The sequence below is a fragment of the Poecilia latipinna genome, unplaced genomic scaffold (genome assembly GCF_001443285.1).
Source record: "Poecilia latipinna isolate Pla-1442-1.1 unplaced genomic scaffold, P_latipinna-1.0 Scaffold1551, whole genome shotgun sequence".
Taxonomy (NCBI): domain Eukaryota; kingdom Metazoa; phylum Chordata; class Actinopteri; order Cyprinodontiformes; family Poeciliidae; genus Poecilia; species Poecilia latipinna.
The window spans coordinates 1-25,422 of NW_015114167.1; the positions used below are offsets into that span (position 1 = coordinate 1).

The window sequence follows — 25,422 nt, forward strand, 5'->3', positions numbered from 1 at the left end:
TTTTAAATATCATTTCCTCTAGCAATAATGTAATTTATGTGTTTGTCAAACTGTGAAAAAGTTACATCATTTTCACAGTCGAGTCTCTCAAATGGTAGATTTGAGAGACTTGATTGATTTTTCTTTTCTTCTGTTTTTAGGAGCAGCCTTACAACAGACAATTCTACTAAATGCTGTGTCAATTTCTTGCTGTAATAAGATATCAATAATAGTTAAACCATCTAAAAATATTTAAACCTTGACAATAATATGTCTGAGTCACTTGTTATTTGTTCATATTAATAAATTCCACAACCAGTTTATGCTTTAGTATCAGGTTTTAATCATTAATGAACACAGAAGTATTTCAACAGGCACACTGCCTACTTGTGCCCAATATACACCTCCCTATAATTTATCCCAGTATTGGTGACATGTAAGATAACACCTGTTTTATATTTAATATAATATTTTTGTGGCGTGCCATTTGATTCCAGGTATAAAGTATGATGCAGAAAAGGAGGAGAAGCAGCTACAGGAGGCTCGTCAGAGGGAGCTCGATCGAATAGAGGAGACAAAACTCAAGGCTGCAGAACAAGGTCAGAGTTCAACTTCGACTCTTAAAGAGAGATGTGAGATAAGCAGCAGCATGCAGCTGCTTATCTCCTTAAGGCTACTACTTTTAATTAGAAATTTAGGCTACATGTTGTTTGAGCAGCATTTGTCTTGTGTTTTTACAGATGCTATAGATCATAATAGCAATTTACAGCTAATGTAACAAACCTCAGAATGTAAATCCTCGACTGCAAATATATACAAACCCAGTTCCAATGAAGTTGGGACGTTGTGTAAAGCACTCAAAAAAACAGAATACAATAATTAATAAATCCTTTTGTACCTATATACAATTTGTAGTTGATTTGAAGCAATAGTTTTGTAAAACCTTGGGAAACTTTGAGATTGGTAACTGGCCCGTTCCAGTGAAGAGGTTTTTGACGTCATTATTTTAGTTTCACCTGCCAGGTTGAAGGTAAAACCTGACAGAAAAAAAAATATTCAGAACAAATACTCAAAATTGTTTGTGTTTTCACAGAGAACACAAAGCTAGAGAAGCAGGACACCTTTGTGGAAAAGCTTGTCACACAAGTGATCAAAAACCTACAGGTCAAGATCTCCAACATCCATGTTCGCTATGAGGATGATGTGAGTATTTCAGCTAAATATTAGTAAAAATAACTTTAATTCTCTACAATGGCTTGCAGGGATGTTAATAACAATGTGTGTGTTTGTCTCCTCAGATCACTAATCCAAACTGCCCTTTGTCATTTGGAGTGTCGCTTAAAAACCTCAGCCTTCAAGTAATTTGTTATTTCTTTTGTTATAATATAATATAATATAATATAATATAATATAATATAATATAATATAATATATGCTTTTACAGACAGCTGATAATCACTGGAAACCCAGTTTGCTAGATGAACACTCCAAGCTTTTCTTCAAGGTAAGAAATTGTACTAAACTTTTTTCCGTCACGTTTAAACGTATATTTCTAGGAAGTGCTTCTTGTGTTGTTCTGCGTACTATTTGCTAACCTCTATAATTCCAACCAGTCAGTTTAGTTCTCAGAAACATTTTTTTATTTTATATTGGCTCTGGGCACGGGACCAAAGCTCTAGATGTCATCTCTATGCATCATCATCAGTGAACACGTCCGTCACTCCTCATGACTAAGTTGTTTGTATTTTGCCTGTCATCAGTTGGTTCAGTTGAACAACTTGTTTGCCTACTGGAATGTCAACTCGGTTCTCTTCTCCAATCACAGTCCAAATGAGGCCCTGGTGAGTCACTGGATTGTCTTTACCTGCTCGACTTTGCACAGTTGAAATGCCTTTTGCAAATGATATGAAAACCTTTTGTTTGATCTTTAGGAAAAGACTGATGTGAAACTAGGATGTAAAAAAAGAAATAAGAAATCACATTAATAGAGATGTTGTTTTCCGATTTTATAGCGATGTCTGCAGAACAGCATGGAGATCAAACCCTCTGTTCCTGTCAGCCATGACTTCAGTGAGTGAGCCACTGCCTCCTGTTTTGTAATATATTTACAGTTCATCTGATGAAACCTAGCAAAGTTATCTTTTGAGATTATTTCTTCAGTCTGCATCTGATATGTGGTACCACATATACCACAAACTCTAATGTACTGTGCTCAGATTTTATGTGATAGACTAGCACAGAACTGTAACCAAATATACTTTTCTAAAATTTGTGGTGATAACGTACCAAAATTTAAAAAAACTTTTAAGACAAATAAGCACTTTTGGAAAGCACTGTATGTGTATATAACAAACATTTAATCACTACCACTATATCCAGAGATTATAAGCAAATATCATAAACATTATTTTTGTGACTTTCCCTTCTACCCCTAGTATAAATTTTATAAATTGATTATTCTTGTAAAAGAGAAAAAGAGGAAATATATTCCATATGGTTAGAAATACATGCCCTTTATTTATACAACATCAACTGTGCTAAAAAAAATAAAAAAAAATAGTTTCCTTTTGCCGGTTTCCAGTCTTTCGTCCTATATCTGCAAATGCAAAACTGCGAATGAATCCAAGATCAGACGTGGATTTCTCTTCTCCTAAAGTGGACCTGATGGTCAACCTCAGCGAAGTGGCTATTGAACTCAACAAGCCTCAGGTTAGTCTCTATTCAGGCCAGGTCTGTTGAATTTGACTGGAAAATCCTAAGGCAAATAAAGACGTTTAAGGTAAACAACACTGGATGATGAGAGCGCTCTCTGCTGCTTTGTAATCACCGGCTTCCTGTCTTTCCAGTACATTAGCATTTTGGAGCTGCTGGGCTCAGTGGATATGATGTCACGAAATCTGCCATACAGGAAGTACAGACCCGAGGTCCACGTTCACAGAAATGCTCACATATGGTCAGAATACATCTGAGTGCTTTTTACCACCACTGCCTGCTGCACACCTACTTTTACTGACACAAATGCTTTTATGTTCCTGGATTTCAGGTGGAAATATGTGATCACAGGCATCTTGGAGGTGGATGTGAAGCCTCATCTCCACATGTGGTCCTGGCAACACATCCGGTGCCACCGGGAAACAGTGAAGTGTTACAGAGAGCTCTACAAGAAGAAGATCACCAGCAAAAAGCCCAGTGTGGAGCTGCTCGAAAAGCTGCAGGTGGGACAGGGATGAACTGCGTTTAAATTAGTTTTTAACTTCTAATGGGGGATTGCTTGAGGAAAAGTTCAAGCTTTGTCTTCGTAGAATAAAATGCACAGCTGAGTAATTTTTTGATTTTGATGTATAGTTGATGCTCATACATTCTTTTTTTTTTTTTTTGCTGAGTTGTTGCCTTAGTTTATCACAATTTATTTAAAAAATAACATTTGATTAATGCTTATTTATTGCAATAATTAGATTAAAAAGAGTTTTAATTATGATGCTTTTCGTTATGCCCAGGCTACACAGAAATCTTTAGATATTTTCAACATCACATTGGCGAGACAACAAGCTGAAGTGGAGGTAAGAACCTGGTTTTTTTTTTATATTTGTCATTTTCTGACAGGTACAATCTGTATCTATTCTGGAATTTCCATTAATTCATTGCAGCTGTGATCATCTGCTTTATAAAACTTCCTTAGACTCTAAAATTAGAGAAATATTTTCCGGTCGTGTGAGACACTTGATGCAACTCCCTCTTGTTGACATGTGTAGATTTTCTCACATGCACTCATCAGGCATAACATCATGACCAGCAAACAGCTCCTACTGTTTGCTTCAGTAGGAGCAAACAGAAATTGGCTCTGTTTGCTCCTACTGAAGAGCAATGTTACATAGACTATAAATTTGGTTTTGTTTCAGAGTTTTATTATGCTTTTTCCGCAGGCGAGCAAAGCAGGACTGCGCATTTATCGTCCAGGGAAACAGATGGAGGAGGAGGAGTCTCAGGGTTGGTTTAGCTGGATGTGGAATTGGGGAGGAGAAGCTGAGGCACAGACCAAGGAGGTCAAGACTGGAAGTAAGTCTCAAAACCAAACATTGAGTAGGGCACTGGAGGGGAGCAGAAGTTGAAGTTAGAAGCCTGGCAAAAGTGTCGGATATATAATTTTGTCTGTAAGGATTTTTTTTTTAATGCCACTGCCTTCTTACATTTTGTCTCTCTCATTTTCTTTGTGTCAGCATTTGATGGGTTGTTTACTGTGGATGAGAAAGCCAAACTTTACACTGCCATCGGATACAGTGAAACTGCAGCAAACCCCAACCTGCCAAAGAACGTGAGTCACTTCCCTCTGAAATCACCTCACTTGTTTGTGATGGTTGGGCTTTTTCAGAAGAATATCAAAACTACCTTAGAGAGCTAAGTGTGTTAGCAGCCCTTTTAAAACAGTTGTCAAATTCAACTTCTTTTGAAAGAAAATTCAAATAGTTGTAAAATAATGCTATAAGCATCTGTGTATGTTAAGATGAAGACAGACTCGGCATGTAACATCTAAACATGTTACATCTGTTTCTCAAATTCTCTCAAATTACATTTAAATTCTCTCAAGTTAAATTTAAAGCTCTAAAAATGAACATTACAATGGGACATTCAACCAGTAACATGTGATTGTTTATTTTCTATTCACCTTTTAGAGTAAATATTAGTTTTTGTACAGTCTTTATTCAGCCTGAATGCCACTTGGTTATTGTCGAATTTAATATTTTTACCATTAACATAAACACCAGAGAAGAAACACTCTTCTAAACTAGCACAATCATTTTAGTTAAACGTTAATCAAGCGACCGCAGTTAAAACTGGAGCAGCTGGAGACTGACAGAAACGTGTGCATCCTTGATAAAAATCTTAACTGTTATGTCATTGCTTTTAGTTTGAGGACATGAAGGTCAATTTCCACATGGAAAAACTGTCTGTGTCCATCAAAGACGAGAAGGACAAAAACGAAATCATCAAACTGACTGTGGGGGAGCTCAAGTCCACACTCACACAGAGACCCGGAGCACAAGCCATTAAGTAAGTGAAAGCTTTTATTTTGTTCTCATTTGTATTCGTTCTACTTCAAATTATCTTTCTGTGATTTTAATTTATCTGAAAGCCTGATCAGATTGTTTTTCTGTTGGACCTTTTTTATTAGAGTCACAGCCCAGCTTAGTTTGTTTGAGGTCACTGGTCTGGCCGCTAAGCGTCCGGCACCGACCCTCCTTTCATCAAGAAAGGCGGCCACAGGAGCAGGAACCCCGCTGCTTTGCTTCCTGTTTGAGACCAACCCGCTGGATGACAGCGCCAACCAGAGGCTCCATGTTGAGTCACAACCACTGGAGATCATCTATGATGCAGTGAGTGATGCTTTCCAGACTGCTGGTGTGTGTGTGTGTGTGTGTGTGTGTGTGTGTGTGTGTGTGTGTGTGTGTGTGTGTGTGTGTGCGTGTGCGTGCAACATCATTACCGTCACCTATGGTTTTTCCCATGCTGTTACGTCTTATCCGGAAATGTGAATTAATTTTATGTGACACACCAGCATAAAGCAATGCATAATTATGAAGTGGAATCATAACGATTGATACTCCTGACTAAACACTTTGTAGGTTCACCTATTGCTGCAATTACAGTTGCAAGTGTTTTTGAGTATGTTTCTACCGGTTTTGCATGCAGATGGATAGATAGCACATGTCCACAAAAATTTTGAAGTCTTACCACGTATTCTCAAATTGATTTATTTCAGACCTTTGACTAGGCCAGTCTTGTTTTCTTCCTTAATACTTCTTTAGGGACTTCCCTATATTTAGTTACCCTCATAATTTTGATATTGACCAGCTTGTTTGTTTCTGTTGAAGAACAACAACAGCAGCATGATCCTGTTCAGGAAGATGCACTATGTTGGTTTTCTGCATGGCACAACTTTTTGCATTATGGCTTTTTTTTTTCAAGAGAAAGAAGATGGAGCATAGCGCTTTGCTTCTGACCTGTCTGCTTTGTTCCTTGCTCTTCAGGATCCTGGTTGTTCACAAACTGTATCAAAAGGCCCTTTGTTACTTTCACAGACCAACTGTATTGAAGAGATTTGATTGTATAGTGGTGCAGTCATTTCTAAAGGAATTGGGTTCTCTAGATTTCATTTAGGAATTTAAAGAGTAAAAAGGCCCAAATGCAGATTTTTGCTGCACTTCATATTTTTATTTATAAGCCATTTTCATTAGCCATGGATCCTTTGCCGTCCACTTTGAGATTATCTGCTGCCTTGTGCTGATGTATCACAGAAAATCCTAAATACTCAACATTGAAGCCAGTCATTTTATTGTGAGAACATGTGGAACAGTTCAAGCTGTATTCAAACCTTCGTCAGGTAGTGTAATAAGTCTGTTTATTAAGTGTTTTTGGTCTTTTTATGTAGATAACGGTGAACAACATGTCAGAGTTCTTCAGGCCTCCAGATGACCTGCAGCTGGATGAGCTCACCAACGCCACCCTGATGAAACTGGAGCAGTTCAGAGACCGCACTGCCACTGGTGAGTCGCACATATATTCACAAATATATGGGAATAGTCTGATCCCAGCTCTCTGATGGTTGCATGTTTTCATTCCTTTTTTTCAGCTGAATTTTGTGTTTGTGGTGTCTACAGACACTAAGCATGTCTAAGCATTGAACAAACTCAGCATTCAGATGATATGATTCCTGTTTATTTTCTTTACAATGCTATCTTATGGCTGTTGCAAGTTATTGTTTTCTTTTTTCATCCAATCATTTCTTCAGTCTTTATGTTCTTCATTTAGTTATCACATCATCACTCTGATTCATCCTTCAATCCTGCTTTCTTTACTTCCTTGCTCAGTCCTTCAGTTTTTCTTTTCTACCTTCAACCCTTCCCTATTTTATTCAACACTTACATCCATCAGCCAAGCATTCTGTCCTTCTTTCTTTCCTTCTATCCTACATTCCTTTCCTTCATTAAGTCTGTTCTTTTTTCCTTCCATAAAACTGTACATCATCTTACACCCCCTTGATTTGGGGGAGTAAGATGATGTAGACTAACTGAGGTAGTTTAACATTAGTTAGTTTAGTTAATGTTAGTTTAGTTAAAAACTAACTCAGTTTAACATTAAACTAACCAAATAAACAAATATATCATTCTTTCTTTTCCATTCCTCTTACATAAGAGTAATACAAAACCTCATTGTGTTGAGTCATGTAAATATTTCCAAGTACAGGACACTGAATACTAAATTTGTTCTGTCATTTTTAATAAAATCCATCTTTCCTTCCTTCTAGTTATCCATAACATTTTTTTCATAGTAATAAAAAAAGCAGTATGAATCAAAACTACCTTTACATTATTTTTAAACTCTTTAAGCTTTGAGCAGTGAGTAATGAACTGATTGTTTCATCGTTTAGGTTTACTGTACGTGATCGAAACTCAGAAAGTTCTCGACCTGAAGGTGAACTTGATGGCCTCCTACGTCATCATTCCACAGACCGGCTTTTACGAAGGAACCCAGAACATTATGCTTTTGGATCTTGGTCATTTCAGGGTCAGAAGATGTCAAAAAAAAAAAAAATAAATAAATAAATCTAAAGCTGAGTAAATGTGACTGAAAGAGCAGATTTGAACTTCCTCTTCTATGGCTTTTAGATGTCCAGTTTGAGCAAGAAGGATCTGCCGCAGCTGTCAGTGGGTTCCAGCAAAATTGAAGACATCATGTCCAGAGCGTACGACCACTTCGATGTTCAGCTCAGCAGCCTGCAGCTGCTTTACAGCAAACCAGGTACTCACAGCAGAAACAAGTAAATCCTTCATTTCGTCACCATTCGTCATCTTCCAGTCACATACATCAGGATATACCAACATTTTAATAAGTTACCATTTTAAAACGTTTTACATTTACCCTTTAAAAGTTCCTACACTTGAAAGTCCTTTTACATAAGGTATCAGAGAATGTGCCAGTGGATTCAGAATCTCCCCCATCTGTTTCTGTGCTCCGCCACTATCTTGGCTTAAATGAGGTTACATACATTAACTTGACTATTTGGAAGGAAAAGATACAGATAATGATAAAGTCCAAACCCAGCTGCCTGTAGCATCCAAAGAGCCCCAAATGCCATGTGAGTGTTTGTTTCTGCAGACATGCAGCTGTACACCTGTACTGTCTGATAAAAGACCAGCTAGTTCCAGGGTTTACAGTGTGCAAATGTCAAACCTAAGTTCTGTAGTGCATTATAGGAAAGTATGCACACTGTGTTGTCTATGTTTATTAACGCTGGTCCCTCAAGACCCATTGTATATTTGTAAAATCGAATTTTGGTCACAGAGTTGAAAATAAAATGTTTTTAAATATTTAATAGAGTAAAGAGACATATGTAGATGTTTTTATCTTTCATAAAACACACCAGACATGTTCAAAACAGTGACTTTAAAATCTTAAGGGGTGTATGTTACACCACTGCTTAAAAATATTTTTAGTTCTGAAAAACATGTAAAGCCATGACGTGGAAACACACAGTCACTCTTCTTAATCAGTGAATATCAGCTTTTTCTCTTACCCTACAAAACCAGAACAGCTTACTATACATAGCATATGTGTTGAATCAGGAGAAAAATAAAGAGGCTGTGATTATCTGCAGATGGTGACTGGAAAATAGCTCGCAAACAGAAACGGTCTCCACTCCACATTCTGGAGCCTGTGGATATGAAAGTGGTTGTCAGCAGAGCCATGGTTGTGACCGACACACGTATGGCAAAGTAAGTGTGCAGTTCTCTTCGCTATACAGTAAAGAGGTGAGCTGTTTGTTGTGTACTCACAGATGATAAGATTATATTTAAACCCGGCAGCAGGAAACAGTGCAGAATTACAAGATTGGAGGAAAATAAAATATATTTTATGTATTGCTAAATATGCTTTGTCAACCACACTGTCAGTCTGGCTGCAGGTTTTGTCATTTTGTTACAATTCTTGTGTTTTAGGTATAAAATGTCTGGTGAACTCCCGCTGTTGTCGCTTCGAATTTCTGACAACAAACTCCGAAGTGTTCTGGAGCTGGTGGACAGCATCCCACTGCCTGAGAGCAGACCTGCAGCCCGCAGCACCGCTTCATCTACAAGGGTAAGAGCAAATCAGCTACCTGGGGGGAACACTAACTCTTTTGGGAAAGTCTTTGCTGTCATTTTTTAATAACTAGCCTGTTATTGAGATGAGCCCTATCGATTTTTTTATGCGTTTGCTTCCTCAGCCGAAGCAGTCGTTCACTCCTCAGCTCGCTGCGAGAAAACACCTGAGTTTAGTCGACCAGCGTTCCTCGATCATTTTTGAGTCTTGTGAGACCATCAGCATCGCCTCTCTGGGTGAGACACAGCAGGAAACTCCTGAACAATTAGCAACATTATACTCTGACGCAACAAGTTACTCTAGCAGATTTCACTTCACATGAAAAAAAAAAAAAAAAAAAAAATCTGAAATCCCAGCTTACATTACCATCTGCATATAAAGGTGAACTTCTTCCACACTATGTAAAAAAAAAAAAATAATGTAACTGACTAATGTAGTTTTCTTTTTTTTTTGTAAATCTGATAGGGTCACAGGAAGATTTGTTCTATGACGCCCCCAGCTCTCCGATTGGAGACAAGGCGTTCTTCCCGGACAATCCCATGCCGCTGCGCTACGCCGATTTAAGCAAAAGAACGAATCTCATCAAAGAAGATCCTCAGAAGAACATGACTGACTTCATTATGAGATTCGAGATCAATGAGGTAAAAACGATTTTGCAAAACCATTAGGTAATTTGAGGTTTTTGCTACAGAGAAGTTTTATAATAATTGACATTCAACACTGGTAAAAAGCAGGTGCATGATTAGAACATTCTTAAATTAATGTGAACTGCTAGGTAACGCCTTATATAGTAAATCTGCAAAACAATTTTTCCATTACTTTCTCCTGTACCAGTAATCTTGCATGCTTATAGTGAATATTTATTCTTGAACGTCGCCCTGGCTTTGTAAGACACCTTTTAAAGGTTGGTGTTATTTGTGTAACATATGTCTTCTTTGTCCTCTCATTTGTTCTTCCATGTTTCAGTTGTCTGTTCAGCTCTGTCGTCTGTCTGGAGCTCAGGAGATCGTCGTTCTCCAACTGGACATTGAGGGTCTGGGCACTGAGCTGACGCTGCGCACCTTCGACATGATGTCAAACACCTTCCTGCGCGAGATCTGCCTGAAGTGTCCCGAATACATGGGTCAGTAAATGATTCACTCAACTTTATGTCAAAACTAACAACTAGATATTAGTTATAGTGTTATCTGATGCTTTGTTTCAATCCTCTGTGTAGATTCTGAAGATAAGCAAGTCCAGCTGATCACCACCTTAGACAACTCAGAAGTTGACCTTCTCACCTTGGAGTATATCAAAGTACTTTGTTCCACTCACATTAAAGCAGAATAAATTCAGTTGAAGCCAGATGTTTACATACACGGTATACAGAGACTCAACCTTTTCTTTTTAGTGTCTGAATTTAAATTGGACTAAACTTTTCTGTCAAACAAATTTCCAGCCTGCTGAGTAGGACGTTTGTGGAGGGAAAACCAAAACATGTTACCAAAGTCATACAGCTTACAAAACAAATTTTACCAAATATTAAGGATCCTGTACGTTGACATCTGAATAAAAACAAGTACATTTCAAAATCTATTTACCAAATAAATTTAATTGTCGTAGTCACAAATGAGACTGGAAAAGTTTAGTCTGATTTAGTAATTTAAAAAAAAAATTGTGTCCTATTATACAGTGTGTGCAACATCTGTTTTCAATTGTATGTTCAAAACAGTAATAAACAATATTGTTATTAATTGTGTCTTCCTTCTAGGCGGATAAAAATGGTCCTGAGTTTAAGTCTCAGCATAACAACACAGAGCAACTCATTAAGGTGAGAAATAAATAGAAGACAAACATTTGTTTTTCAAATGTTATACAGTAAATATGTTCAAAATGCTCAGTTATGAACTCAAGTTTTGATGCACTTTCATTAAACAGCTAAATGTAAACATTGACCATAAAAGTTAATTTTGACACCCATCAGAAATGAAAAGAATTGCAAGATTATCTCATCATCTGAAGTGACATAATTTTATACAATTATCACATAGTTCATCTGATCTGCACCAAAGCCAAAAATAAAGAGCAATGAGAACATGGTGCTCATTAACCTGCTTAAAAACTGGCACTTTTTGGTTTGATCCATTTAATGAACAGGGAAAAAAAAGGATTTTCATCAGTATTTGATCTGTTGATCGTTAAATTAAAACTGGTTGATTGATTGGTGTATGTCTAATTTTTGAGCATAAATTGTCCCCTTATTACAGAGTTTGTCATTTTATCAAAATTCTTGACTAAAACTGTCTCCTTGTCAGGTGACGTTTTCGTCTTTGGACGTTCATCTGCACACGGAGGCTCTCCTCAACACCATGAGCTTCCTCGGTAACCTCCTTCCTCCATCCAGTAAGAAGGAAGGAGGGCCAGAGGAGCTGCCCACCATCCCAGAGGAAGAGGAGGCTGAGGCAGGGAAAGAGGAGGAGAAGAAGGGGGAAACAGCTGTAACCAAGAAAAGAAGTATGTACTTTTACACATTGTAATGTGAAAAAAATATAGAAAAAAATATTGCTGAAAAAAAATATTGCTGAATATCTTTCATATGCTGTATTGAAAGTATCGCCAAGTGTTGTTTGTTTCATTTTAGTGTTCAGGCTTCCCTCTGTAATCCCTCGATCTTCTTTTTTCAGCCTCTAGAAGCTCAAAGTTTGCAGACGTGGTGAATCTTCGCGTGAGAGCCGATCTGCGCTGCTTGAAGGTGTTCATTCGGGGACAGAAAGCTCGGATATCAGAGATAAGTATTGAAGGTATGTGAGAAATTGCATTACACAGTAGTACTCCAGATGCCTTCCTTAAATCCAAATGCCTTCCTTAAATTTGTTTTATTGTATTAGATGACGAGAAATCCTCTTTAGGTACAGATTTTTTATTTTTGTTTTCTTTTTATTAATTTACTACAAGTTTTCTGTTGACTCAGCTAGCTTAGCTTTCTTAATATCTTCTGGTTTTGCTTTTGCAAATAAATTGTTCTCAGTGTGTCATTGTCTTGACTCCTCAGGTCTGGTTACTGATGTCATGATGAGGAAGAAGAACATGGAGATCCTAGCCAACCTAAAGAGCATTGTGATCCTGGACTGCAACAAGGATGCCTTGTACAAGAAGGTACATGCTGTAGTTGACTTTTCTGGCATTTTTATTTCTGTATTGCTCTTATAGAGAAGCATGAACATAAATCTCTCAGGATATTTTAAATTATTATGGTAAACAGGCGTAATTTGAGATTACACCTGTTTTAACCTGAGATTACACAGGGCCTAAATTCTGTCACCAGCTCATTTCTCTCCATAGCTGTACTGTCAGGCCGACTGAATTGCAAATTTTTCAGTTCACTTCTTCTTATACATCTACTTTGTCCCCTGTAGGTCACTGATTACTTACAGTTTCCTTCTATACAGTTTTATGTAAATCTTTTCTGTTATATTTCCCTTCGTTTCAGGCTGTCTCTATTGCAGATAAGCAAGTTTTTGCCTTCAGGATGTTGAACCACACAGGGGCAACAGAAGGAGACGCCTACCTCGACATGTCCAAAGTTGACACGTCTGTCACACTGGAAGTCGGCTGCATTGAGGTCATTTTCCTCAACAAGTTTGTCTCCTCCATTCTGGTAAGGATCACTTCACTCTGAACTGATCTTGGGTTCGACTAGAGCATCATTACTGGATTTAAAGTTACTCTCCACTTATTCTTCCTTTCAGGTATTCATTAATAATTTCCAGGAGGCGAAAGAAGCCCTCGCTGAGGTGACGGTTCAGGCTGCAGAAAAGGCAGCCTCTGGTGTGAAGGGGCTGGCAGAGAGAAGCACTCGAATCGCTCTCGACGTCCACTTCAACGCGCCTGTGATTTTCCTCCCCCAGTCTTCCTCCTCTTCAAACGTCATCGTTGCCGATCTTGGCTTCTTGTCCGTAAATAACCGCTTCATCAAGCAGCCGTTTAAGGGCGACGCTGCAATCCCGCCGGTTGTGGATAAAATGACCGTGAAACTGACTGACCTCAAGATGTACAGGTCTGAGCCGAAAGTGTGACTGCCCACAGATGGAGTTTACACACATCCGGTATTTTTTATTCATCATTTTAAAGAACTGTTGTGATGCTTTTGCTTTCAGAACCACTTATAAAAATGGGAAATTCGAAGGCGAGACTCAGCTGCTGAAGCCGGTCAGCCTGGACCTGGAAATCCAACGAAATCTTTCGGCCAATTGGTACCACAGCATCCCTGATGTAGAGATCACTGCTCATCTAAAGCCTATGAGTGTAAGCATCAAATAATAATTGATCAGAAATTAATTACTCATAATTCAGTATATTCACACAGGGTGAATATACTTTATTTCAGAAGTTACCGTCAGTTTCAAGCTTACGTTGAAAAATATGAATTATTAAAATGTTTTCTGTTTGATTATGTTCCATGTTTGCTCCTGACAGCTGATCCTCTGCCAGGATGACATGATTGTTGTCCTGAGGACTTTGAGCGAGAATCTGTCAGAGAAGTCCGAAGCTGTTCAGCCTCCAGCTGTTCTGCCCACGCCGGACCACTCCTCTGATTCTGTGTCCAACAAAGAGTCCCAGGGCTCAGGAACCACCGGACCTACCAGCTGTAAGATTATGCCATTGTTTCTGAAAGTGTAACAGTTTAAAAAATATCTGCTTACTTGAGTTATAAGTCCCTAAAAACAGGCAAGTGCAGTACACGTCGTTAAGAATGCTGTGTCGTGTGTAAATAAATAAACTTGATTTGAAATTTTAACATTATGAGCATTTGTACGATCGGTTGGGTAGGTTATTGTCACCATCATAAGATCCCCTGATAGATTCTGAAATCTGAGAGGGTGAATATTATTTTCTGTTCACCGTTTTAACCCGTTGCGATATTTACGTTACAGCAGGCAACACGGTGGTGATAGCTGCTGTGGTCGAGACCCAGAAACACAGCAAGCTCAAGACGACGCTCAAGCTGAGCTTCAAGTTCGACTCCATGACGCTGGTTCTGTTCACCCCTAATGAGAATGTGGTATGTAGACACTGATACACACATGAAAACAATTACATCTGATTACAGTTTGGACGTCCTTGATTTACAGACTGGATAAAGATTGAATTTTTGAGATTCAGATGGGTCAGTCACTGGTTCAGGTTGATCAAACTGAAAATGATCTGGTGCAGATTCCTTTGTGCATCTCTAATAAATTCTCTATTTATCTCTCTTGTAACTTAATGTGAACCAAGATCCCAATTTAAACAACATACTTTGATTTGTTTTATAGATACAACACTTAGACTGCCATGATGAACAGCTGAAGTTGGCAGAGTTTACTCTGGGTACCATCTCCACTTCTGTCCACATGTTCTCTGACAGCTCCATGAAGGCATCGGTTCGACTCTCTACGTGCCTCCTAGATGACAAGAGACCAAGAATCAAGATGGTTACCTCAAGGTTTGAGAAAATAAACTGAGCTATTTTATTGCCAGTTAGTGTCTTAATCTGTAATTATGTTATTATAACGTTATCTAAAGAATAACAATAAATAGGATGGAGAAACTAGTGAACTGTAATTACCATAAAGACTTAAAAAAACTGAAGCCATTTTTTCTTCATTGAGCTCCTCTAATCACAGTAACTTGTGGAAACCCAAACCACATGTCTTATGTCGTCCTCCAGGATGATGGAACTGCGGCCCGGTGCCGAGCAGAACATGATGGTGGAGGTGAACTACCGACAGGGGCTTGATGGTACCAACATAGACACAATGGTACAGAATGTGTACCTGTGTGCCAGCATGGAGTTCCTGCTCACAGTGGCGGATATTTTTCTCAAAGCCACCAAGCAGGGTTTTGCTCAGGGGCCACAAGCCAAAAGCAGTACTGGTGGTGGAGAAAAGAAGAACATTAATTCCTCCGTCACGTCGAAAGACTCGGGTGAGTTGATCTGTTAAAACAATTTCAGTGTTATTCTGACGTATAACCAGTATTTATTAGTGATTTCTGTCAGTTTGGTCTGTCATCAACTATGGTTTTTTTTTTTTTTTTTTTGCCAATTCTGATTTCTGTTACCACGCACTAGAGCTGCAGATTATATCAATGATATTCATCATCATACAAGTGTGTGCAACTTCGCAATTACAGGATGCAATATTTGGTAGATCATAACACTTTATGGACCGGGGAATTAAAACTCTGCCAGTCAATCATACAGCTGGCCTGTTGGATGGACTTCTGCTTTCATGCACAAGTTTTATGCATCTCTGTGTCTTGACAGGGTGTCGATGTATCTTGCATAAAAAGTCAGAAAGTGATGCATCCAAAATTAAGACCTTGAAATGTCTTAAATTAAAAAAAATATAAGTTGGGCTTAAATCACAGGTCTTAAATTTTGTCCTAGCTGGACTATTTAATCTTATCGGGTTTTTTTTTGTTTTTTCTTTTGTTTGTTTGTTTTCTCTTGCGGGTCTTTTCTGTCTGGCAAAAGTTTTTGTTTATTGCGTTACCCAAATCATCCCCCCATAGTTTTTCAGTATAAAATTTCATTTAAGCTAAAATTTAAGACTAAAGTCTTAAATCTTACTTGCTGGAACCTTGAGACGAGGTCGGGTCATCATCTCTTTAGCTGAACTGCTCATTCTTTCTGACTGACTTACTTCTCTGACCTGCCCCTTTCCTTTCTTGTCATTCGTTTCTTCTTTATGTCTTTCTCTCCATATTGTGCTCCTCTCTTTTTCTTTGCCTGCTGTAGAAACATTTGGCATAAATTCAGAGTAAAGATTTTTATTTTTCCATCCAGTGCCTGTAAAGCACTTGAGAAGTAGAGAGAATTGAGACTAGAAAAATATAAAATTTTTATATGTATGTGTTGGAATCCTTTATATGATACTTCTATAAGTTCCTCAGTTTGTTTTGAAGATATTTAAAGTAATTCTCCACCCTTGATTTAGCCAGTGTTGTATTGCTGCTCTTTGTTGCTCTCCGGTACAGCTGCAGGTCCGGTGTCAAAGATGGAGATGACCGTTGTCGTGCGCAACCCAGAGATCGTGTTTGTTGCCGACCTGACGCGCGCCGACGCCCCCGCCCTGGTGATGACCACATATTGTGAAGTGTTGATGATAAGTGGAGCAGAGTCAACAATGACCGCCTCCATCAAAGATCTAAAGGTTTATACATTTCCTATGAATCCATTCATATTCAGATTACAAATAAATAACTTTAGTATTTATGTGTGTTCAGGTTGTGGCATGCCCCTTCTTAAGAGAGATTAGGAAGAACAATCTGACCACCGTCCTCCAGCCGTGTCAGGTTCACTATCGGAGTTCTCAGCCTGCAGCAGGTCCTCAGGCTATGGAAGTTGAGATTAATGCTCTCTCTCTAAAGGTGCGTATTTCATTTGCAGTGTCACAAACTGTTTTTTTTTTTTTTTCCCCTCAAATCAAAATCATAAAAGTTTCTACTTTCTTCAAACATTTTCCTCATTTCAAAAGTACAGTCTTTTGAAATATCTCTGTACTTGGTGAGAATATGTCTTGTTTCACATCCACTTTCCTAGTATTATAAAGCTAAACACTGTTTTTTTTTTTTTTTTTTTACATTTTACATGAAATAATAAAACCCCTTGAAGTTATTTTAATGCCTTTATTCTCTCCAGTAAACAGAAATATTGAATCAGTTTTTATTCTTCTTATTGTGTAATAATTGTCTTCCCAGGTATCTCCTGTCATCATCAACACTGTGATCACCATCCAGTCAGCGCTGACGCCGCAGGCTGAGACTCCTGAGGAGCAGGAGAGTCCCGTTCCCGTGAACCTGTGGGAGAAACGACACTGGAAGGAGCTCAAGCTTTGGTTCTTGGAAGAGGAGGGGGATGAAGACACAAAGTCTCTAACGCCACTCATTCCACAGGGAGAGTCCTTAAAGGTATTTATGACTTGCATTACTAAGCTTATTTGATTTTTATAAGACTATTTTATTAATCTCTCTCCTGAGATCTTGATCTGTTAAAACATTTGGCTATTTTTGGATGATTTTTGTTGTTGTTGTTGCTTTAAACACAAAATAAATATGCAAAGTTGGAGCTGAATGCTGTATTACCATCTTTGTGTTTGCAGTTGACCATAGGTTCAATCTGTGTGACTCTGGAAGCTGGAGTGGGACACCTCACCATCCCAATGCTTCTCGCCAAGTCCTCCTTTCACGGAGATGTGAAAAACTGGTCCACACTCATTAACCTCCACAGCAAGCTCACCCTGGAGGTAAAATAAGGGAAATAAAACTATTTCTCTGCGATAAATACTCATCTAAAACTTTCTGAAAGTTTTTGTTGTGTTTTTAGGTTCACTATTACAATGAGATGCTCGGCGTCTGGGAGCCGCTGTTGGAGCCCTTGGAGGATGAGACAAACGAACGCTTCAAATCTTGGACTCTAAACCTGAAGGTAGCGGGAACAATCCAGTCAAAGTAAATCCACATATACACACATACTGTGCCGTACAGTTACAGTTAAATGTTTTGCTACCAGATGAAGAAGAAGCCAGTGAATAGCCCTACTTTGTCAGATGAAGTGGATTACAACATTCCAGACTATAGGACAGTAACTACCATCAGCAGTAAAGACCAGCTTAACATCACGCTCTCCAAGTGTGGACTCACCATGCTGAACAACCTGGGCACAGTAAGAGAAGCAGAGAAAGGCTTCCATCATTGTCGCCTGCTTACGCTTGTGTTGTGATCCCTTATCTGATTCATTTTTTAGGCCTTTGCAGAAGCTGCCAAGCAGACTGCAGAGTGTTTTCAAAAGGATGAAGCTCCCTTTGTGGTGAAAAACAGGCTGGGTCTTTCTGTGTCTGTGCGGCACAGTCAGATGTTTTCCCCCGTCGGCAAGCAGAGCAATGGACACACTGTGAACCTGCAGGATGGCGAAAGCCTTGGGATGGACTACTCAGTCACGACACAGTCGGATCAGTTCTCAGCTATGACCTCGCTGAGTGAAAAAGACTACTACATAGAGCCTAGTGAGTTTCCTGCTACTCTAGATCTGGATGAGTTGTATTTTTTTAAACCCAGGTCGACTTTGTGTTTCTTATTGTTATGTTTCTTCACACCTTGCAACAAAGTGAATATCACCTTTTGTCAAGTCACAGACAAACTTCTATTAGGAATCTTTGATGGAGCCACACAGAACTGGAAATAATTGTGTCAATAAGTTGTAGCATCACTTTTTCCAGTATTTCTTCACCAACTCTACTTGTCTAATATCTGAATATTGCACACTTTTCATAAATGTGTTTAGAAAAATCTTGGCACCATGTATAATTTGTCTTCCACTTGACAGCTAAGCTCTACCTTGTTTTGTTCGATCACATAAATCTGATTAAATTAGTGGCTCCAATGTCTTATTTAGGAGGTTTAACACTGTAGGCGACACATTAGACAAAAACAATTTAAAATACAATATTTCATACCTGTATCTTCCTTCTTATTGAGTCAATTTATCTAATTAGAAAAAAATCAGTATGTATTATTGTCTCTATCCTGACTTTTAGCATCTAAAAAAATAACTCTTTTTTTTTTTTATTATATGTTTTTAGCTCCAGAGGGCCACACTTCCACCAGTGTGATCCCTCTGATCAAAGTGGGGCGGGGTATGTACAGTGTCAGGCACAACAACTCAGGAGTCACTCGGTTCCTCATCTGTCAGATTTCCTCTGTGGAGGGCAGCAAATACATCAAGATCCGCTCTCCGTTTCAGGTACCTTGAAAGAAGAGAAAATTAGCTGTTTTCATCAGATAATTCATGTAATCTTAGAAAATCACATAAAAATGCACAAGAGACCATAATTTATTGTGCGTCTGTGATTTTTTTATTTTTTATTTTCCATATTCTTTGCAGATTATCAATCATTTCACGATACCATTCAACATTTTTGAGGGATCGACATGTCTGGGAATAGCTTCTCCGACTGAGGAGTTCTGTGTACCACTGGATTCATACAGGTGAGTTCCAAACCACAACCACCCTTCACATTCACAATCATCTCTTCTTTCTAATCTCTCTTGCCCTCCTCAGGTCTGAGCTGAGCCTGCAGCCGATAACAGAGGAAACCACCGAGGAAGACGGAAAACAGTTTGACGTGTCAGAGGGCTTCAGCTACGAGGACTTCTTATACCATAATCCAGATACTCGCCTGCAGCGGACGTGCCGTTGTCGTGGAGATGATTCTGGCGTCATGATGACGATCAACATGGTGCCAGTGAAAGACACAGTGACGTGCAAGGAGACGGGAGATATCGGAGAAAACTGTGACATTGCCTTTGTGCTTCACCTCTGGCCCTCTGTCCTGCTCCGCAATCTGCTGCCTTACCCCGTTGCCTACAAATTAAAGGTTGGATGTACCAGCATTTTTACACAGCTAAGCTTAACTTTACTAGATAGACCTGATATTTTTGTCAGACTTGCAGAATCAAGTTTAATGTGAATCATTTAATAAAGTGAAACAAAAACAAACAAAAAAAAAAAAATCAGAAAATCAATTAAAGAGAACCAATCCTACAACATGAACTAGGCCAAAAGATCTCAAAAAACAACAGATCGGGTCCCGATTTAAAGAAATTTAAAACTTATCGGACTCTTTGGTGCCTGTCTTTAATTAAATTAATTTTTACCAACAGGGGAGCAAGGACAGTGACCCTGAAGTTACGCTGGGTCCAGGCCACTCCGCTCAGCTTCACACTGCGGTCATCAACCAGTCAAGTCTTGATCTCCGGCTTCTGGATTATTTGGCTCAGGACTGGTCCTCTGAATACAGGTCTAACCTGCATCTTTTATGTATTTGTACCTTCAAACCTGAGGTCACTGTTTAAGTCAAAATAACTTGTTGTCTTGCAGACTCCAGAGTGAGCAGGAGGAAATCACCTTCATTGTGTTCCAGTCTCTACGCGTCAATGAGGAAGACGTAGGAGATGGGTTTGAAAGGAAGAAGCCTGAATTGGATATTGCGGTGCATGTTCAGTACGACCCTGGTCAGACTGTTGTTGCCATCCACTCTCCATACTGGATGGTGAATAAAACAGGGAGGTTGCTGCAGTACAAGGCTGATGATATTCACCGTAAACACCCTTTAGACTACGACATGCCGCTTCTCTTCTCCTTCAAGCCTCGCAATTTTCTGAGAAACAATAAGGTAGGAATAAAAAAAAGACTACATTATTCAGTATTGTGTTTTCCAATACTGTTGTGACCTGTAATGTTACTTTTAATGCATCGTCAAGGAACATTGCTACACACATAGGTGTGACATCACATAAGCCCCACCTTCATGCCAAAGCAAGTTTAACCCATCGGTTTTTATTTAGCTACAAATCCTCACACCTGTCAGAAGAGTTGCTGCTTTCCTGCTTTACTAAATGAGATTCCCCCCCCCCCCTCTCTCAGGTTCGCCTCATGATCTCAGACAGTGAGCTGTCAGACGATTTCTCTCTCGACACAGTTGGTAGCCATGGCGATGTGAAATGTAAAGGCAGATACAAAGACTATCTGGTAAGTCTTTGTTTTATTTGTTGAATTTCAAACATAAAGATTTTATCAGATGAGAAATGTCCCGCTAACGTTAATAAAGTGGTAATTTAACGACAATATGCCATTCTCTGAGCTTAAAAACATATTTATGCACTCATAAGCATAAAGAATCTGAGTGATAGGAGCATTATGTGTTTAGTCCATATTATTTAGCAAAGGAGAATTATCAGAATTTATTGTAAATTTAGTGTAATATTGAGAATATTATTAAAGCTGCTAATATTACTGATATTAACATTTATGCTGCTGACTTCACTTTAACAATGCTTTACTGAAATTTTTATATTTTTTAACAAAGCTTGATAATATTAATGGTAAATTTCCTTACATCTCAAGTCACCACTTGCCAAGTCAGCCTTCTTTCCCCAGGATTGTGCAGGATGTAAACCCAGCATTACATTTTTGTATAAAAATCCTTTTTAACATTTTTATTTTATTGGTTTTTGTTATATTTACAATTTTTGAGAACTTGAAGGTTGGGTTTTCAAATTTATTCTTTGAACAACTTTAAGATGTTATGTAATTTATCGACATTTTTCTGTAAGTTTTGTTTTGTTTTGTAAATAATTGCACATCATCATCGTCGTGTCTTGTATTTTGCTTGATGTCTCTCTGCTGCCAGGTTGGAGTGAAGATTGATGCAAGCAGTTTCAGTCTGACCCGCATCGTGACCTTTGTACCGTTTTACATGCTGGTCAACAGTACCAAGCACAGGGTCTTCGTCTGCGAGGAGGGCCTGGAAAACTGGACTCAAGCAGAGCCAGAACAGGTCAAACCAGTTACTTACTTTTTCATTTCTTTTTCACTAATACCTGGTCTTTTAATAGCTTTTATTTAAGGTCATGTTACATTAAATCATATTTATTTTTTTTTGTGTGTGTTTGTGCGTTTCCCATAGGATACAAAAAATTTGAAAATTCTTTATAGAAGTTTTATGGTTACTGATGCATTTTAGAAACTTTCATTTTTCTTTTAGAAATTAGTTTAGTACTTCTGTCTTAATTTTTTTTCTTTTGCCAAATTATTATTTTTATTTTATATGATAAGTTAAAGTGGTTTATTAGTTTTTATTTTAATATGACCTGTTAAAACAGTTTAGTAATACTAGCTAATGTGTTCAGGCATTGCTTTTTGTCTATGAATATTAAACTGCCTTGTTGTTGTTGTTTGTTTTTTTTACCCATATTTAGTCAGGTATTCCTTTCTGGCCCGAGAACGACACCAAGCGTCTGAAGATCAAATTAGAAGGATGTTTAGCGCCTCCCCAGACGATTAACTTCACCAAACGAGAGAACTGCTTGTTGCTGCATCTGGACAACTCTGTAAGTAAACACAATCATTCAATCAGAGGATTAAAAGGCCACGACTTTGTTTCTTTTCTAACTTTGTGTTATTTAAGGTGGGCGGCATCATCGTCGATGTAAACCTGTCCGATCACTCGGCCACCATTCGATTCTCTGAGTACCATGATGGGGCGGCCCCGTTCCTCCTCATCAACCATACAAACGAATGTCTTCAGTTCAGACAGAGGTAGGACAGCAGGAGAAACGCACACAGTGAAAAACATTTTAAGCCTTACAGTTTTATCGTCTGCTGCTTGGTATTTAGGCAATGATAGAACTAGGGCTGTCACTACAAGATTACAAAACCTATGACTGTAACATTAATACTTCAACACATTTTTGTTTATAAAATTATCCTTACCTTTTAGACTTTCTAACAAAAGTTGCAACTTTTTTCCTCCAAATTATTGCTGTTTGATAGAAGAGTTTCCTGACTGAACTCTGCCTGTAGGCCATCTCTTTTTGTCTGTGTGGGCACTTCATGTATCGATTTCTAGTCATGAGTCAGCTGCAGTTTTAGAAACAAACAAAAAAGCTTTGATCTTTAAGGGGGCATTATTATGTAAAATCGACATTTTGAGCTTTACATTGTGTTATAATGTTATTCCCTCATCAAAAGCACATCTGGAGTATTTCCTTAATTCTTTAATGCATGTTTGAGAAAGCCTTTAGTTTCCTGTGGCAACCGCTCAGCTGTGCAAAACGCCTGGGTGGACGTACCGCCTTCATGATGAGTAGCTGCAGATTAGTACACCCAAAACATCATGAATGACTGTAAATCAAATTGCTGCTTGATTTGTTGATGCTTTCACACTTTGTTACAACCTCCTGTGCTGATGGCTTGGTTGAAAATAACTGTGGGAAATCTAAAGTGAAGGCTGGAAACATTAGAGCTCTGTTGCCCTCTCTGGAAAAATAAAGAACTGCAGTTCATTTTAATAAACTTAAGCTGTTTTTGCAGCATGCCCAGTGTTGATTTCATTGGGATATAAAAGGAAAGAGTGCATGGTTGTAAAAAATCTGTATTTGCATCTTTTAAATTTCACAAATTATTTATAACATAATACTTATTATTGTATGAATCCATGTAGTAATATGTACTTACATTAGGGGGTTGAGTGCCACAAAGGGGATGTTGGTTCTTTTTACTAATAAATTTTGTTGCTTTCCTTTTAGGTCAAAGTTTGTTGCCTCAGCCTGATATTCTTTTTATATGTATGATTTTTTTTCACATTGCAGCTGTTAATTTGCTGCGTTTTGATTGAAGAAAACATTTTGGTTATTTGTAGCATTATTAAGCAATAGAGATGCACCAATTGAATTTATGGTTTTTCTCAAGCACAATAAATGTAAAATAAAAGCACATTTATCGTGCTTTAAATACAACAGAGATTTATGTAATTCCACAACTATCCCCCTTAGTCATGAAAAAATTCTGTGATTCATTTTTCTTTCATTTTAAACACTCGCATCAAAGTTCATACTTCTAGTTAACTGAAAGTGGTTGGAGTTTTTAGTTTTGATGCTTTACTGGGTGAAAAAAATAAAGATTTTTCTTTGACCTGCCAAACAAAAACATGTCCCAAACTCTGACCAGTTGATTGGTGCATCTCCGTTAAACCGTTGGATTAATAATAAATGTCAGTGTTTATTTCTGTTGATGGTGATTTGTGCATTTTTTTTGTCGTGTGACCGATGCAGCACCCGGAAAGAGGCCCCGTGGGTGGCTGACGAGCTGCTTGACCTTTCCTTCTCAGGGGAGGAGGACAGGTAGAAAAATATGAAACGTAAAAACTCTTCTGACACACTCTGAACTCAGGCTAAGGACTCAGGAGTAAAAACAAAAAAGAAGGTGCATCATGAAAACATACAAGGAGAGACATGATAGTTACCTTTCTAGAAGCAGGCCGAGAGAATAAATAGGCTCATTTTTACCATTTGAAAAACAAAAAACAAACAAAAAAAAAAAACATTGTTGATCACACCTGAGAATATTTAAAGACAGAACATGAATATGGAAGAGCACTGATCCGACACAAGGGTAACTCACTACGTTAGAGATAGACTCATTTACTTTTTCCATTAAAAGAAAAAATTCAAGTAGATAAAGTTTGTATAAAAAAAACTTTTATCTCCGATAAGATTTCCTTTTAACAAAAAGGCACTTGAAGAAGATTAATATGATTTATTTTGAAGTCCTATTAAAGAAAGTAAGAAATAATTGCTATGTGGTTCAGATACATTATGTGTAAGCAGATCTTTTTAAAAAAAATGGATTATTACTCTTTTTAAATAAGTAAAAACATAATAAATACAGATGCATCACAATATATAAGAATAGGATGAAAATATATTTGTTTTATATGTTTTTAGTGGAAAGCTTACATATTTAAGAGTTTAGCCACCCTTCAATTCTCTAATAAAAATTCTATTAGTCACACATACAGGTTCATTTCAGTGAATCAAAACATCATTGAACATTTCATTTAATCCTGTAAATTAATTCAAAATGTGAAGCTTGCGTCATGAAGATTAATTACACACAAAGTGATTTTATTCCTAGTGTTTATTTCTGTTAATTATTATGAATATTGGCCATGACTAGTGGAAACGCAAACATTATTTTTCTAAAAAATTAAAATGACATGAGATGGAAAAAAAGTAAAATAAAAGAAATGTTTTACACTCATCATGGCTCCCCTGATCGACCTTCCACTGAAGATTGCCCTTGTTAAGGAAGTTAATGGGAGTTAGTTATGTGAAATTAACGATTCGTATCAAAAGAGAAATGAATGGGTTTTGTTGTTAAATGAATGATACAATATAAGCAAGTTCAAGTGATCAGGTTAGAAATTAGCTTGAAGCGCAGCAAAAGGCTCTGACTCCTGTCAAAGACGTTCATTGACCTCAGTTCTGAGTGTGGATGAAGAGGGAAGTTAGAAAAGAGTAGGAACCTGTTTCACTTCTGACTGTGTAACCTGCTTTCACACCCAACGTGATTTCACATCCTTGACAGCAATCATTGAGTCTCCTGTGGAGAACATAAATATTAAAAGTCTAGCTATAAATTAGCAAAGTTTCACCTGTTCTATGATCAGTTTGTTTCTAATTTTAAACATTTTGTGAAATGGAGCAGGTTACACACCTAAAGCTGTTTAATGTTGTGTTTATCTGGTAGCAAAGACTTCCCAGATGTTCTGCTGGCTAGATGGGATTCTGCGTCGGGAATTACTCTATCCTCTGCTCCCAGTTCTTCTCTCTCATTAACTAGCCTCCCTTTGCTTCTCTTCTCCATTTCTAGATAGTGAACTTCCCCTTTTCTTTCTTGCTTTGAGAACATTTAGCTAAATATCCATGTTTAATCAAACGGATAAT

The 25,422-nt window shown here is 38.0% G+C and overlaps 1 protein-coding gene across 1 annotated transcript in view; it reads left to right on the forward strand.

Moving 5' to 3' along the window:
- Positions 1–476: 476 nt before the first annotated feature.
- vps13a (vacuolar protein sorting 13 homolog A) overlaps positions 477–25,422 on the forward strand; it is a gene marked incomplete at its 5' end in the record, with an annotated part of 38,190 nt that continues 13,244 nt past the window's right edge. Inside the window, 51 exons of the mRNA XM_015058561.1 lie at positions 477–578; positions 1,073–1,182; positions 1,278–1,337; positions 1,424–1,483; positions 1,740–1,820; positions 1,992–2,049; positions 2,561–2,688; positions 2,826–2,932; positions 3,023–3,194; positions 3,477–3,539; positions 3,903–4,035; positions 4,197–4,291; positions 4,886–5,028; positions 5,150–5,351; positions 6,407–6,521; positions 7,406–7,542; positions 7,644–7,776; positions 8,633–8,750; positions 8,973–9,111; positions 9,239–9,350; positions 9,580–9,755; positions 10,081–10,237; positions 10,331–10,410; positions 10,865–10,924; positions 11,409–11,607; positions 11,778–11,894; positions 12,146–12,249; positions 12,584–12,751; positions 12,843–13,150; positions 13,251–13,398; positions 13,570–13,741; positions 14,028–14,155; positions 14,409–14,578; positions 14,804–15,060; positions 16,114–16,289; positions 16,363–16,506; positions 16,837–17,046; positions 17,238–17,381; positions 17,462–17,563; positions 17,648–17,800; positions 17,882–18,140; positions 18,717–18,877; positions 19,019–19,122; positions 19,196–19,511; positions 19,798–19,934; positions 20,015–20,309; positions 20,561–20,665; positions 21,327–21,473; positions 21,895–22,026; positions 22,104–22,234; positions 23,749–23,817. Of these exons, the coding sequence (XP_014914047.1) occupies positions 477–578; positions 1,073–1,182; positions 1,278–1,337; positions 1,424–1,483; positions 1,740–1,820; positions 1,992–2,049; positions 2,561–2,688; positions 2,826–2,932; positions 3,023–3,194; positions 3,477–3,539; positions 3,903–4,035; positions 4,197–4,291; positions 4,886–5,028; positions 5,150–5,351; positions 6,407–6,521; positions 7,406–7,542; positions 7,644–7,776; positions 8,633–8,750; positions 8,973–9,111; positions 9,239–9,350; positions 9,580–9,755; positions 10,081–10,237; positions 10,331–10,410; positions 10,865–10,924; positions 11,409–11,607; positions 11,778–11,894; positions 12,146–12,249; positions 12,584–12,751; positions 12,843–13,150; positions 13,251–13,398; positions 13,570–13,741; positions 14,028–14,155; positions 14,409–14,578; positions 14,804–15,060; positions 16,114–16,289; positions 16,363–16,506; positions 16,837–17,046; positions 17,238–17,381; positions 17,462–17,563; positions 17,648–17,800; positions 17,882–18,140; positions 18,717–18,877; positions 19,019–19,122; positions 19,196–19,511; positions 19,798–19,934; positions 20,015–20,309; positions 20,561–20,665; positions 21,327–21,473; positions 21,895–22,026; positions 22,104–22,234; positions 23,749–23,817 (7,297 nt within the window). The remainder of the gene's footprint in view (positions 579–1,072; positions 1,183–1,277; positions 1,338–1,423; positions 1,484–1,739; positions 1,821–1,991; positions 2,050–2,560; positions 2,689–2,825; positions 2,933–3,022; positions 3,195–3,476; positions 3,540–3,902; positions 4,036–4,196; positions 4,292–4,885; positions 5,029–5,149; positions 5,352–6,406; positions 6,522–7,405; positions 7,543–7,643; positions 7,777–8,632; positions 8,751–8,972; positions 9,112–9,238; positions 9,351–9,579; positions 9,756–10,080; positions 10,238–10,330; positions 10,411–10,864; positions 10,925–11,408; positions 11,608–11,777; positions 11,895–12,145; positions 12,250–12,583; positions 12,752–12,842; positions 13,151–13,250; positions 13,399–13,569; positions 13,742–14,027; positions 14,156–14,408; positions 14,579–14,803; positions 15,061–16,113; positions 16,290–16,362; positions 16,507–16,836; positions 17,047–17,237; positions 17,382–17,461; positions 17,564–17,647; positions 17,801–17,881; positions 18,141–18,716; positions 18,878–19,018; positions 19,123–19,195; positions 19,512–19,797; positions 19,935–20,014; positions 20,310–20,560; positions 20,666–21,326; positions 21,474–21,894; positions 22,027–22,103; positions 22,235–23,748; positions 23,818–25,422) is intronic.